Raw genomic sequence first — 13,090 nt, 5'->3', positions numbered from 1 at the left:
TTACTTTTTTTTTTTTTATCATTTTTTCAGAATGATAAATTATTTTTAGCCACGTCAACAACATATGCATATAGATAGTTGACTGCAAAAAAAAATATATGCAATGAAACAAAATATATAATATCTGTTAAAAAAATGACAGTGGACAAAGCGACGAATTAGCGATGAAAACTATATTGGCATTATTTCCAACCGGTGTATAATTAATTAATGACGGACTAAGTTGCTAATTAGCCACGGATTCTATTCCGTCATTACTGCATCGGAAAATATGTTTAAATTACCCCTTGAAATAGTACAGAACCCTAGATACCCTCTTTTATGTTTGCAGCCATCGTTCACAAGTCTCTCCCTACAACCACTCTATTCCAAGAAAACCCCATAGCCCCTCTCCTCCAACCACAGGCGACCCCCAGCAGCAGCGGCTACCTGTGACGAGCAACTCATCTAGCAACGCGACCAGGCTTGACCAGGCGCGAGCAGCCAGCGAGAGAGCAGCTTATCGCGCGACCAGACCAGCGAGGGAGCAGCTCATCACGAGACTAGGCGCAACCAGGTGATCCGTGCGATCAGGCGCGACCAAGCTCCTCCAGGCGCTCAACTTCCGACCAGCGACTAGGCGTTCCGATTGGCAACACGCGCGACCAACTCCTTCCACCTGCTACCAACAAAGGTTTCTTGCATTTTCAGATCTGAAATTTTTTATTGATAATGTTATAATTCTGGTTATTTAAAATGTGATGATAAATCAGATTTTTTAATTATTGATGATAAATATGTATGCTTTAGTTGATTATGGTTATATATGTTAATGGATTTTATAAGTTGATTATGATTATAAATCTGAAAATTTTTAAAATTTTATTATATAATGAATTTGTTAATGAATTCGTTAATGAATTCTTTAGTTCATTATATAATGATTATGTTATGAATTTTTTTGGGCTTTTGGTTCCACAGCAAAAGCAGTGGAGAATCAGTCAGATGTACCAACAGGCGACTTAGTTTCATGCTTTGCTAATTTGGAGCAGGGTTTTGATTATTGGGAAATTGGCTTTAGGTTAATTAAATGATTTACTTATAAAGTTAACCACATGATTAGACTTGTAATGGAATAACATTATTTCCTGCTTTTGCTTACCCTGCAAGTAGGAGAGAAAGCCTAATGATGATGCTTAATCATTTGAATTAGTTATTTTTCATGATCTCCTATTAGTTATGGTGTGCAAGCTTTCCATCTGTGATAAATGACTCAGTTGAATACTGAAGTTAAAATGTGCAACGTGTCTCAATTTGAAGTGGTAATTATAGGTTTTAGGGAAGTAGGCTGAAATGAAAATTTTTTTTCAATTTGTTTCAATCTGCATATTAGATGTTTTTCTTGGACGAGTTATATTTGTCGGGTAGTGAAGCCATTTTACTTACTGGACATGAGCTTGCTATCTTGGTAATTATTTAGGTCAACGTTACAATCATCTGTATCTAAGGTTTTTAATATAATACATGTATGAAAGTTTGAGTTTTGCTAAGCTAATTGGGAGTGTGGTCCCTGCTGTGGGGTATTTTCCTAGGTTTTAAAATTGGAGTTCGTGTGCTGCTGATGTTAGGAACTGATGCTAGGGGTTTAACTTTCTTTTTATATCAGCAGAAACCTTTAATTTGATATCTGTTTTTGACAAATGACAATATTAACTAAGAAGTTCAATGGAGTTATTGCTTTTAACAATTAATTTTCATTTATACGCAGCAAAATGCTCTTTCCCAAGAATAAAAGGCTTTAGCTTAACAAGACTTTTATGTGGTTGGTTGAGGTCTTGCAATAAACTTGGGTTGCATTGCTATCTTTTTCCTTTGTCCATGTGTTTAAAATATGTGTACATTTCTAATAGTTAACAGATTCGCAATTAGGTACTATCAATTTTGCCGGTGCCCTACTTGTTGCCATTCCTATTTCCTCGGATAAAAGGAAGAGTTATCAATTCTGTAATCATCATCCTTGTTTTCTTTTTAAACTTCCTAACTACTTCCGTCATTCACTCATTGAAAAGGCTTTTTACCACTATAATTGGTTTTGTTAATTTTCATAGCCTTCTTCATTCTTTTGGCAGAAAGATCATACCTGATAACATCCTTGCTTTATTTTAGAACCTTCAAAGTATCTTGTTATGCGTTGAGATGTTTTGCTCCAACTCTTTAATTTGTCGCATCATCTGGGCTGCAGTCATTGCTAAAGTTTGTTCTGGATTTATAACACTAGTCCCATTGCCATTAGTGTTGCCACTCACATTCAATGTAGTGACCGCAACTTATTCAGCAGCGATGATAAAAATTGTTGCAAAACACAAGAGCAGCATAAAATTATGAAACATAATGAAATTGAGAAAAAGGGAAATTCAATTCTAGATTTCCACAGATAAAACCAATGATGCAGCTCGCAGTTCTTCAACAGATTGGACCTGCGACCATAAGAGAAATTGGTGGTTGGGAGTGAAAAATCCTCCAATACTTAGTAATGGTTTTGAGAACAATCAGTAAAAGAATAGACTAAGAAAATATACCAAAGAGGTTGCAAGTAGGCACAAAGTAAGACTTCTTGAATAAAAGCCTGAGTTGTCTAGTAGTCCTAATTGAACAAGGAATAGAGATGATGCCAGACTTGGAGTTAGTTGTAATTGGACAAGGCAAGGTAGAGTTTAACTAAATTTGATTATCTCCATTTGATCTATCCAAATCAACAAGGTGTAGTTGAGGGCTTATTTCATTCACCTCTATAGGAGGTGACTAGCCCACATGGATGAGACAATGTTTCAGCGATGTGGCACATGTCCCACTACTTAAATTAAGGCTGTTTGGTTTCAGTTTTACTATTCTTGCTAAAAATCATAATCGAAACCAAAGTTTTGATTCTTTGATTTTTAGGAACCGTACTTGGAACCAAATTTCGATATGGTTCTAAGCAATTTTTGTACAGTTCCAATTCTTATTTTGGTTCTATTTAAATTTTAATTTTTTAGGAACCATACTTGGAACCAAATTTCGATATGGTTCTAAGAAATTTCTTATTTTGGTTCATTTTAAATTTTAATTTTAATTTCAATTTTAGTTCAAATCTTAATTGTTGCGCATAAAATTATAATATTCTTATATTATTTTAAAATAGCAAATAACTAACATCAAAACAATAATAAAAATAATAATACTAACATTTAATCAATAATAATAATAATATTAATATATGTATATACCATTCTCACTAAGAGTATAATATTTTATATGTAGTTAATAATTATAAAATTTTAATTAAATAGATGCATGTGTTATTAATATGTAAAGACATATTATATTACTAACGTGATTCACTCATATAATTAAAAATTAATATATTTATGGCTGAAATAATAAATACATATTATATATATATGTATATATATTAATTTAAATTCTATTACTATAGTTTTAATTAATAAGAATATTATATATCTGTTTGTATAGAATAAACTATAATTAACTAATTAAAATAAATAATATTGTAATCTTTAATAACTAATTAATTATAATATTTAGTTTTATAATATTGTTAATAATCATTTAATAGTTAAGAGAGAGAGTCGTATTTAAATTATATGAATAATTTATAAAAATAGTTAGATAATACTAAATATAAAACTAATAAACAAGATGTTATATATATATATATATATAATACAAGCATGCAATGAACTAATTTTTTATCAAGTAAAGTTTTGAATAGCTCACAAATAACTTATTTTTTATATACCTTTACTTATTTATGGTTTTCTACTAATGTGTTATTCAACACTTTATAAAACTAAGACTTAAACTCTTTAAATTGAATAATATAATTTTGATAATATAATTTATGAGATTATATTGAAATTGTATGAGATATAAAAATATTATTGAAACTATATAATAGAATCTTAATATCTCTAAAATTATTAAAAAACATATACATAAAATTGGTTCTTTGGAATGGTTCCGGTTAAGTATGGTTCTTGTGTGCTTTTGGTTTAGTTCTTGATAAAGAGCTAAAATCAGAACTAAATAATTAAATAAGTTTGGTATGGTTCAATTCCTATAATATTGCCTCTTTTTTTGGTTCTAGTACAGATCGGAATCCAAAAATCGTGCATGGCCCTAATTTAAATTACTCTTTATATGAATCACTTTTTCTGGATTATCTTTTGTTCGAATTATCCCAAAGAAAGATTTGAAGCAAATGCTAATTTAGACTTGGGAGATTATCCAATTTCTAATTCGGTATTTTATAAATATTAATCTCTCCGTCCCATAATTTTGTTTACCTTTCCTTTTTTTATTATTTCAAAATTATTCTCTATTTTTCTTTTTTTTACATTATAGTAACATATGAATTGACAATTATAACCTTATTTAATTCGTCATATTTTCAAAATCTCTTATTAAATGTTATTTTTCTAAGTAAATATTTAATCTTTTAATATTTAATAAAAGTAAATGTCTTTGAGATGGTATAATTGAAAACTTAATAAAAAAATTATCTTTTTTAATATGTGTAAAAAAGTAAAGCGAAAAAAAATTATGGATTGGAGGGAGTAATATTTATTAATATTACTAAAATTGTAGATTATATTTTATGTGTGTTTAATATTTTTATTGATGCATCAATAATTTTATATTTTTAAAAATTTCAAATATATTTATGCAAGTGCAATAAAAAAGTAAAAAAGAAAAAGTTATTTCTTTAGAGTTTCTTCAATTATTTAAAAACCAAGAGACTAAAGAACCATACTAAAAAGTCTTTCAACAACAGTCAAACAAGGCAATTACTCCATCTTTCTCTATAATTTACTGAATACCAATCTCGAGTAGAGCAATAATGTGTTGTGTTATGTTTCTTGTAGAGACTTGAATTCAGGAGAAGGAGAAAAGAAATGGTTTCTGCAAACAGGGAGATGGCAGTCTATTGCTTTGACACCCTCGTCGCTCACTACAATAGCGAGGAAGCTCCTCCTCCTGCATTTGATGAGGGCCAACAGTAATATCTCTCTGTATTTTATGCTTTTTAAGTGACTTTTTCTGAAATGGATGATTATAGTTTTTGGCACTTGCCCTCTACCTTAAATTTTTAGGGTTTATGAAATTCTTTTCTTCTTCTTTTTTTTTTTGGGTAAGAATCATGTAGGAGCTTTTTCTGCATTTGGTAAGCAATTTTGTGCTTCTTGAGTAATATCAATTTAATCCGTTTAACAATTAAATGTCATCAATAAATCAATCAATAAAATGTTGCATCTCATTCTTCTATACATGCATATTAAAATGGGATGTGGCAGTGGTTAGGGATTTTTCTTCATACTATGTTGGTTTTCAATAAACAAGTTTGCACATGTATTGTGCTTTCAACTTTTCCTCGTCATTTTTAATTTAGTGTTTTCATTTATCTTTGTTTACCTTCTCTTCTCTTGTTAGGGTTGTGATTTTATTGCTTATCAACTAAAATGACATGGCTCATGCATGGTCAATTCTGCTTATTCTCACGCTATTGACTTAAATTTATAAAATGACATAACGTTACGTTTTCCTATTATTAGCTCTCAGAGGTGCTCTTTGGGTGCCTGTACGCATAATTGATTTCTTAGTGCCTTCTTCTGGTAAAACTTGTGTACACAATAAAATTTGTACGTGTATGTGCATGATCTACAAGGATGATGTGGGTAGATTTAGTTGTTTTACATACTAGAATCTTTTGGGTTAATTTCATTAATGGTTTTTGAAACCATTTTTGGTCATTATTTAAATTTTTTATTTTAAAATAATTTAATTTCATTCCCTATCAATTGAAGTCATTTTGATTGGGCTTTGACTAGAAAAGGGCCAGGTCAACGTGTCATTCTATTTAGAATTATTTTTTATTTTTTTATTGTTATCCCACTAAGTTGATTGGATCCAAAAAGTCTGCCAAGCAATGGTCTCTTTCTCCTATCTCGTGCTGATTCCCCTCTCTTCCTTTGTGTATGAAACTTAGATTACAAATTAAATTTTTGAGATTTGGATCATAATAAAATATTAAATTAAACTTTATATTCCCAGATTAACTTTAGTATGTTTTTCGTGCTTTACATTATTCTTCATAAAACAAATAGCTCATTTGATTACAATTTTCTCTGGACCCATTAAGCCATCTTTCTTTCACCCCCTTCTTCGTCTCTCTAGATGAGCCCATTGAATCATCTCAATTGGATTTGAAAAATTCTAGTTGGAATGCATTTTTCATATTTTTGGCCATTCCCTTTCCAGATTTAAATATAAGTGTCCTTAATTGATTTTCAATGAAAATTTAAGCAATTTTTAGTTTGAGCAAGTAAAATTCAATGATCCATTAATTTAGTGATAACTTCAATCACCATGTCTGATGGTGAAATTAACTTGGGCCTCTTATTTTGCTGTTTTCATGACATTGATTTGGTTTCAGCCCCCTATTTGTCACTTGGAAGAAAGTGGTCAATGGTGGTGAGCCTCGTTTACGTGGATGCATTGGAACACTAGAAGCTCGACACTTGATTAATGGGTTTAGGGACTATGCTTTAACGAGGTATTACAACATTTTTCAATTTAACCATGAATCTGTACTATGATGTTTTCCATAATCTAATTTCCTCACTTGTCTCTCTCCCTTTCCTGAAGAGGAATACATTCATGTGTTTGTAGTTCTACTGCTTTGTATCTCTCTCTCTCTCTCTGTGTGTGTGTATACACCTGCATTTATTTGTTTGTTTATCTATCTATCCATCTCTATCTGGTTTTGTGTGCATGAATATGTAGAAGTTTGTTTGTGACTATATGTTTGGTAGTGCAATTAGCTTGCAGGATATATCTAGTTTTGCAACTATGCTACTTGATGTTTGTGCATTGAGCAATACGTGAAAATTCAGTTTAAAAAGCAGTATGGTAAAATTTGCAGAGGCCGAATACTAATACAAATGTGCAATAAAACTACTTGGGATGATTTTTATCAATGATCACTGAACTTTGAAGGCTGTTTCATTCTTATCGCTAAACTTTAATATGTTTCAATAAAATTACTTAAACTTTAATTTTGTTTCAAAGGCAATGACTTTAACCTATTATAACATGCTTCCAGGTTATCAAAATGAGAAATAATTGTTTTAGATATGTTTTTCATATTTCCTTATTTCTTTTTTTATTTTTTCATCACTATAATTTTCGTTCAAGAAAGGTTAAGATTGTTCTGTGTGTAAGATTTTTCACGGCGAGAAAACAATAAAGTCTTGCAATTAAAGTTCAATTGAGAAATAGAGCTTCAAATGAGCCAAATTTCTTGCAAGTTTCTGGAGTTTTTGGCTGGATAAAGATCACTTGGACTTGTTTGTGAAGGTTGAATCAATTTGATATGGCATTTAAAACTCATTATTATAATTAATAATTAATGGTAATCATGATGTGATTTTATGAAACTTGTGTGTTCATCCCATGAGTGGGCCTTGATTGGCATATGATTCTTATTGGCATCATAAATAGGTTTAATAAACACGTTAACAAACTTGACAATACTGGCTCATGGGAACATCCATGTTAATGATATTTGTCAAAAATGATGCAAATGCTTAAATTTGGAAAATGCTTGTCTCATGTTCTTTGGTTTATATACGGTTGTTCACTTTGATGGTTACATAATTTATGAATTCAAAGAAAGGAAATGACACTTGTCTCGTTTCATTTGTTATTTTGCAATTGTAATAAAGGCATTTTGCCCGCCAAAAGGGGAAGGTCAAATAGGCATACATCAAATTTTTTATTCGATTAGACCACAACTTTTAGTAATTTTAATTTTCTTGAATAATAGAAAAAAACACTTGTATTTAAAAAAAGTAAAATGAAAATAGTGATTTTTCCTATTCTTTCAAGAGGTAGGAAGAAAGAGATAGAGAGAGGATGAAAATGAGAATTATCACTTGATTTTCTTCTTATTCTTCTATTGGTGGCTTCTTACTCTGGGTACAGTGATTTTGAAATATTGTTGAAGCTCAACTCCTCTGTGCTTGGACCAAATGGCCATGGTCTGGATGACTAGAAACTCTTGGCAACTTTATTAGTTAACTATTCCTATTTACTAGTTAATATAGAGTCTGCTTGCTACTTAATTTGGCATCTCCCAGTCCCAAGTCCCAAGAAGTTTAAAACAAGTGAAATTATTTACTTATTTTTTGCTGAATGTTGAATTGACAATGATAATATTTGTTCCTCATGATCTTTTAGTTTATAATTAGAATGTCTAACTGCTTTCACATTTCGTTATTCTTTTTAATCATTCTAGATGCCTTTCACATAGTATCTTATGTTGCGTCAATTTTCCTTTTATTTTTTTATTTTTTTTATTTTTTTTATTACTTGTAGTGCTTTGAAGGATCGCAGATTTCCTCCAATACAACCTAAAGAATTGTCGTCTCTAGAATGTACAGTTTCCATTCTGACTGATTATGAAACTGCTAACAATTATCTTGATTGGGAGGTATGTGCTTTTTTGACATTTTAATTCTTGGGATACTTGTATCTCTATCATGAATTCGTATCAAGTTGTGTGTAATTGAAAGAGGCCTGTGACACAATAATGTGATGGTCACAGTTGAAAAACTTGAAAATTTTATAAAATAAATAGATATTTAAAAATATAATTATAATTACAATTAAAACTAAAACTAAGAGAATAACTAAATAATAAGTATAAATCAAATAAGGACATTAAATTCATCAATCTAAGACATCATTAACGTTAATCAATTCACTATCAAATAACTAGGTATGTTGATAGATACCTAGATATTATAGAATTAAACTTATTACCACCAAAAAGAGTGTAGGAAGTTCTTGAATATATTGACTTTGATTTTGAGAGCTTTGATAATAAGTAATTTAATGGCAATAAGAAATTAAATAAATTTAATATTATACAATAGTATGTAATTTGATAATATAATGGCATTAACAAGGATTTTATTGTTGTAAAAGTAATTCAAAATACTTAAAATCTTTGATCACTGTTGAATCCCACATCGGTTGTGGAAAGGGGTAATGTGCCCCTTATATGGGCCATAGGCACTCCTCCCCCTTGAGCTAGCTTTTGGGGTGAGTTAGGCCTGACCCAAATTTAATATGGTATCAGAGCCTCCCCATCCGATGTTGGGCCTCCCATAAATGTGTCATGCACACCAGTAAAATTCTGGGCGTGAAGGGGTGTGTTGAATCCCACGTCGGATGTGGAAAGGGGTAATGTGCCCCTTATATGGGTCATGGGCACTCTTCCTCCTTGAACTAGCTTTTGGGTGAGTTAGGCCTGGCCCAAATTTAATATGGTATCGGAGCCTCTCCATCCAATGTTGGGCGCCCCATAAATGTGCCACGCACCAGTAAAAATTCTAGGCGTGAGGGGGTGTGTTGAATCCCACATCGGTTGTGGAAAGGGGTAATGTGCCCCTTATATGGGCCATAGGCACTCCTCCCCCTTGAACTAGCTTTTGGGGTGAGTTAGGCCTGACCTAAATTTAATATGGTATCAGAACCTCCCCATTCGATGTTGGGCCTCCGATAAATGTGTCACGCACACCAGTAAAATTCTGGGCGTGAAGGGGTGTGTTGAATTCCACGTCAGATGTGGAAAGGGGTAATGTACCCCTTATATGGGTCATGGGCACTCTTCCTCCTTGAGCTAGCTTTTGGGTGAGTTAGGCCTTGCCCAAATTTAACATAGTATCAGAGCCTCTGCATCCGATGTTGGGCGCCCCATAAATGTGCCACGCACCGGTGAAAATTCTAGGCGTAAGGGGGTGTGTTGAATCCCACATCGGTTGTGGAAAGGGGTAATGTGCCCCTTATATGGGCCATAGGCACTCCTCCCCCTTGAGCTAGCTTTTGGGGTGAGTTAGGCCTGAACCAAATTTAACAATCACATTAAAAATAAATTACTTAATTTTTAATATGAAATAAAACATGCATGAGTGTTTGAGATCTCCAGTGTCGGCAATCAAAGTGAAATTGGGCAGCATAGCAACATAGAAAAGAGAGATTAGAAAACCTAAAAGAAGAAAGAAAGACATGAGGAGGAGGGGAAGAAGAATCCAAAAGAAAAAAAAAATAAAGAAAGGAGTAGAAGAAGAAGACGAAGAAGAAGAATAAAAAGTAATTGATCTGTAGGAGCACACAAAGTTAAGTACACGTTCTTTCTCCTCTGTTTTTTCAGGGCTGCTCCTCCTTCCTCTTTCTTGTTCTTCTTCTTTGTTTTCTTTTCTTTATTGGGAGTTGTTGTATCTGCATTTGGAGTGAGGAAAAAGCCAGCCAACTCTGAATAGGGTGTCTAGATTGCCGAGGTGAGGCTAGGTGCAAGGTGTGCCTGAGTGTGTCTGTGAATCATCGCTTGCCTGGGGAGTGTCAAGGAGCTGACCTCTGAGCCTCGTGCACCTGGAGCCTTGGGCGTGCCTGAGGCTCTTCTTTAATAGAGCCAATCAATCCAAATAACTTCACAATAAAGAATTGGAGGAGTAAAAATGGAGGCATTTGACAGAAATTTGATATTAATAAACTAGATCTGATACAAATGAATCTCAGTAACAAAAAAATAAAATCATCAATTCCCTTCCCACAGCTATGACTGCAACAACAGGCTTTTCCCCCACGCTTTATGCTGATAAAAAATAACAGAAGAATAATCAGGGCTGGTCATGCCAATTTCATGCAATTCTCTCTTATTTATAAGCCGGTTCTTGCCTAGGTGCGATCCTCCCATGTTGCTACTGTACCTTTGCCAAATCTTCTAGAATAAACCTGCCATTTAGGCATTTTCTCACGGCCTTGTTCTCCCTGCCCATCATTGTTGGCCTTTGAAGGGACAACCTTGTCCTCATGGTTGAAAAAAAGGAAATTGACCTTTGAAATAATTTAAATCAATCCAAATTGATTCCTCAGTAGGTATACTAATCCATTGGATCAATAGCTGTTCACAGGGAGCATTGTCTTTTATAATAGAACAATGTTTTAGAATTGCTTCAGGCAAAAATTGGATGGGATTAGTTATAGCCAATTCATGAGGAACTGTTGATGTATGCTGACCTTGAAGTTTCTGCTGCTGACTGAGTGAATCTTGGTATCAGCAGGTAGTTTCAATCGATATGCCACCAATCCAACATGTTCAGGAATTCGGAAAGGACCATAAAAACGAGTGGCTAATTTCGGAGAAATTCTGTCCTTGATAGTAAGCTTGCCTATAAGGACAAAGTTTACGAAGGACCTCATCCCCCACTTTGAAAACTAATTCCCGCCTATGTTTGTTAGCCTGGAAAGACATCTGAGCTTGTGCTTGACTGAGATTAAATTTCAATTGCTTCAATAATTTCATCTCGGTTTGCTAAAGCAATATAAACATAATCAACACAGTTTCACCAGGAAGGAATTGATGCAATGTAGGTGGAAGGCAGCCTCAAACAAGCTGAAATGGCGTATGTTTGGCAGCTCCTTGATAGGTGGTATTGTACCAATAGTCAGCCCAGTGTAAATATTCCATACAAATGCGAGACTGTTAAGAAACAAAGCAGCGAAGGTACTGTTCCAGAATTCTATTAAGGGCTTCCATTTGGCCATCAGTTTGAAGACGATAGGAAGATCTGAGTTGAGTTTGCTTTTCATCAAGTGAAAAATTTCTGATCAAAAATTGCTGATGAAAACAGGCTAATTATGGACAATGGACTATCATGTAGCTTAAAAATATTTTTGTTAAATAGCCCAGAAACTTGCTTGGTAGAGAAAGGATGCTTGAAAGGGAGAAAATGGCATACTTTGAAAGGCGATCCACCACAACCAAAACACAATCCATCCCTTGGGACTTTGGTAAACCTGAAATGAAATCCAATGAGATGTCCTCCCAAGTTTGGTTTGGAAATTGGAATAAGTGGAGTTGAACCTGCTGGAGTTAATGATCATACTTATTTTTCTGACAAACCTAACATTCTGTAACAAAAGTCTGGATGGTTGTCATCATCCCTGGCCAATAGAGACTAGAAGCAAGCTTGCGATAGGTCCTATAGGCCCTCAAATGACCCCTGAGGGCGTAGAATGAAAATCATGTATCAATTGAGGAATCCAGCTTGATGTAGGAGAAATAACAAAGTAGCCTTTATAGTATCGATGCCCATGAATGAGAGCAAATGGTGGCTTACTATTCGGATTCAAAGTCAACCCATGAACAATGGGCTTGAGATTACTGTCATGAGAGATCTCGGTGGCAACTGCATCAAGGTCAACCCAATATGGTCTCAACATGGCTGAGTTTATACTTTGTTAAAACAATAGCCCAAAAGCTTAATGTTACATATAAGAGTCTCGTAGTTAAGAAGGGGGGTTATATTTTGTTTGGATGTCTGGGGGTTGTTACAGATTTGTTAGGGAAGAAGGAATTTGTGAGAACAGTTAATTCTAGCTGTCTTTAGAAGAAATTGGCCTATAAAAGAAATGGAATAGCTCCAGGATTGTCATTCTGAAATTCTAATCAATAAAGATCTATTTTCTCCTCTTTAAATTCTTATTTCTCTTAATTTTCTCTGCTTCTACTTCCCTTCTTTTCTCTATTTCTTTTCTATTTCCTATTATTTTGTGATGGAGAATTTGGTTATGTGACAACTAGTATCAGAGCTGTTGGGTCAGCAGGTAAGTACCGGAAATTATTTCATTGGAGTTGCATGATCAGTATTAGTCTTCCCAAATACCAGGTTACTTCGGTTCCTTTCTCTTCCTCCCTCCTCCTCCTCCTTTTATGCGATTTCTTCTGTCTTTTCCTCTCTTCTTCTGTTCTTACTTTTCTGATTTACCCTCTTCCTCTCTTCTTCGCCTTCTCCCTCTTCCCTTTATTCAGATTTTTTGTTGTTCTCTCTTTCTTGGAATTCTTCCTCTTCCTACTTTCATTATTTTCCCCAAAAGTTCCCTCCTCGAGTGCCTATTTTGCTTCCCAAAAATCAGATTAGTCTTTCGTGATTGTTTTCTTGAGATTCTTGAATCATGGAAGTGATTCAAAGAACAGAGGATTAAA

At 33.5% G+C, this 13,090-nt stretch overlaps 1 protein-coding gene across 3 annotated transcripts in view; it reads left to right on the top strand.

Annotated features, from left to right (window-relative positions):
• Nucleotides 1-289: 289 nt before the first annotated feature.
• The window catches only part of LOC110605997 (uncharacterized protein At2g38710), a 28,760-nt gene continuing 15,959 nt past the window's right edge, over nucleotides 290-13,090 (top strand). Inside the window, exons 1-4 of one of the 3 annotated variants that reach the window (XR_006349437.1) lie at nucleotides 290-673; nucleotides 4,905-5,038; nucleotides 6,473-6,592; nucleotides 8,416-8,530. Coding sequence is in view for 2 of the 3 variants with exons in the window: in XM_043953387.1 (XP_043809322.1) it covers nucleotides 4,935-5,038; nucleotides 6,473-6,592; nucleotides 8,416-8,530 (339 nt within the window). In the remaining variant the exon portion in view is untranslated. The remainder of the gene's footprint in view (nucleotides 674-4,904; nucleotides 5,039-6,472; nucleotides 6,593-8,415; nucleotides 8,531-13,090) is intronic. The other 2 variants (XM_043953387.1, XM_021744703.2) reach the window with 2 other exon arrangements.

The sequence above is a fragment of the Manihot esculenta genome, chromosome 18 (assembly GCF_001659605.2).
Source record: "Manihot esculenta cultivar AM560-2 chromosome 18, M.esculenta_v8, whole genome shotgun sequence".
Classification (NCBI taxonomy): Eukaryota; Viridiplantae; Streptophyta; class Magnoliopsida; order Malpighiales; family Euphorbiaceae; genus Manihot; species Manihot esculenta.
Note: the sequence above shows the minus strand (reverse complement) of the source record. Positions and strands in the feature narration are given on the sequence as shown.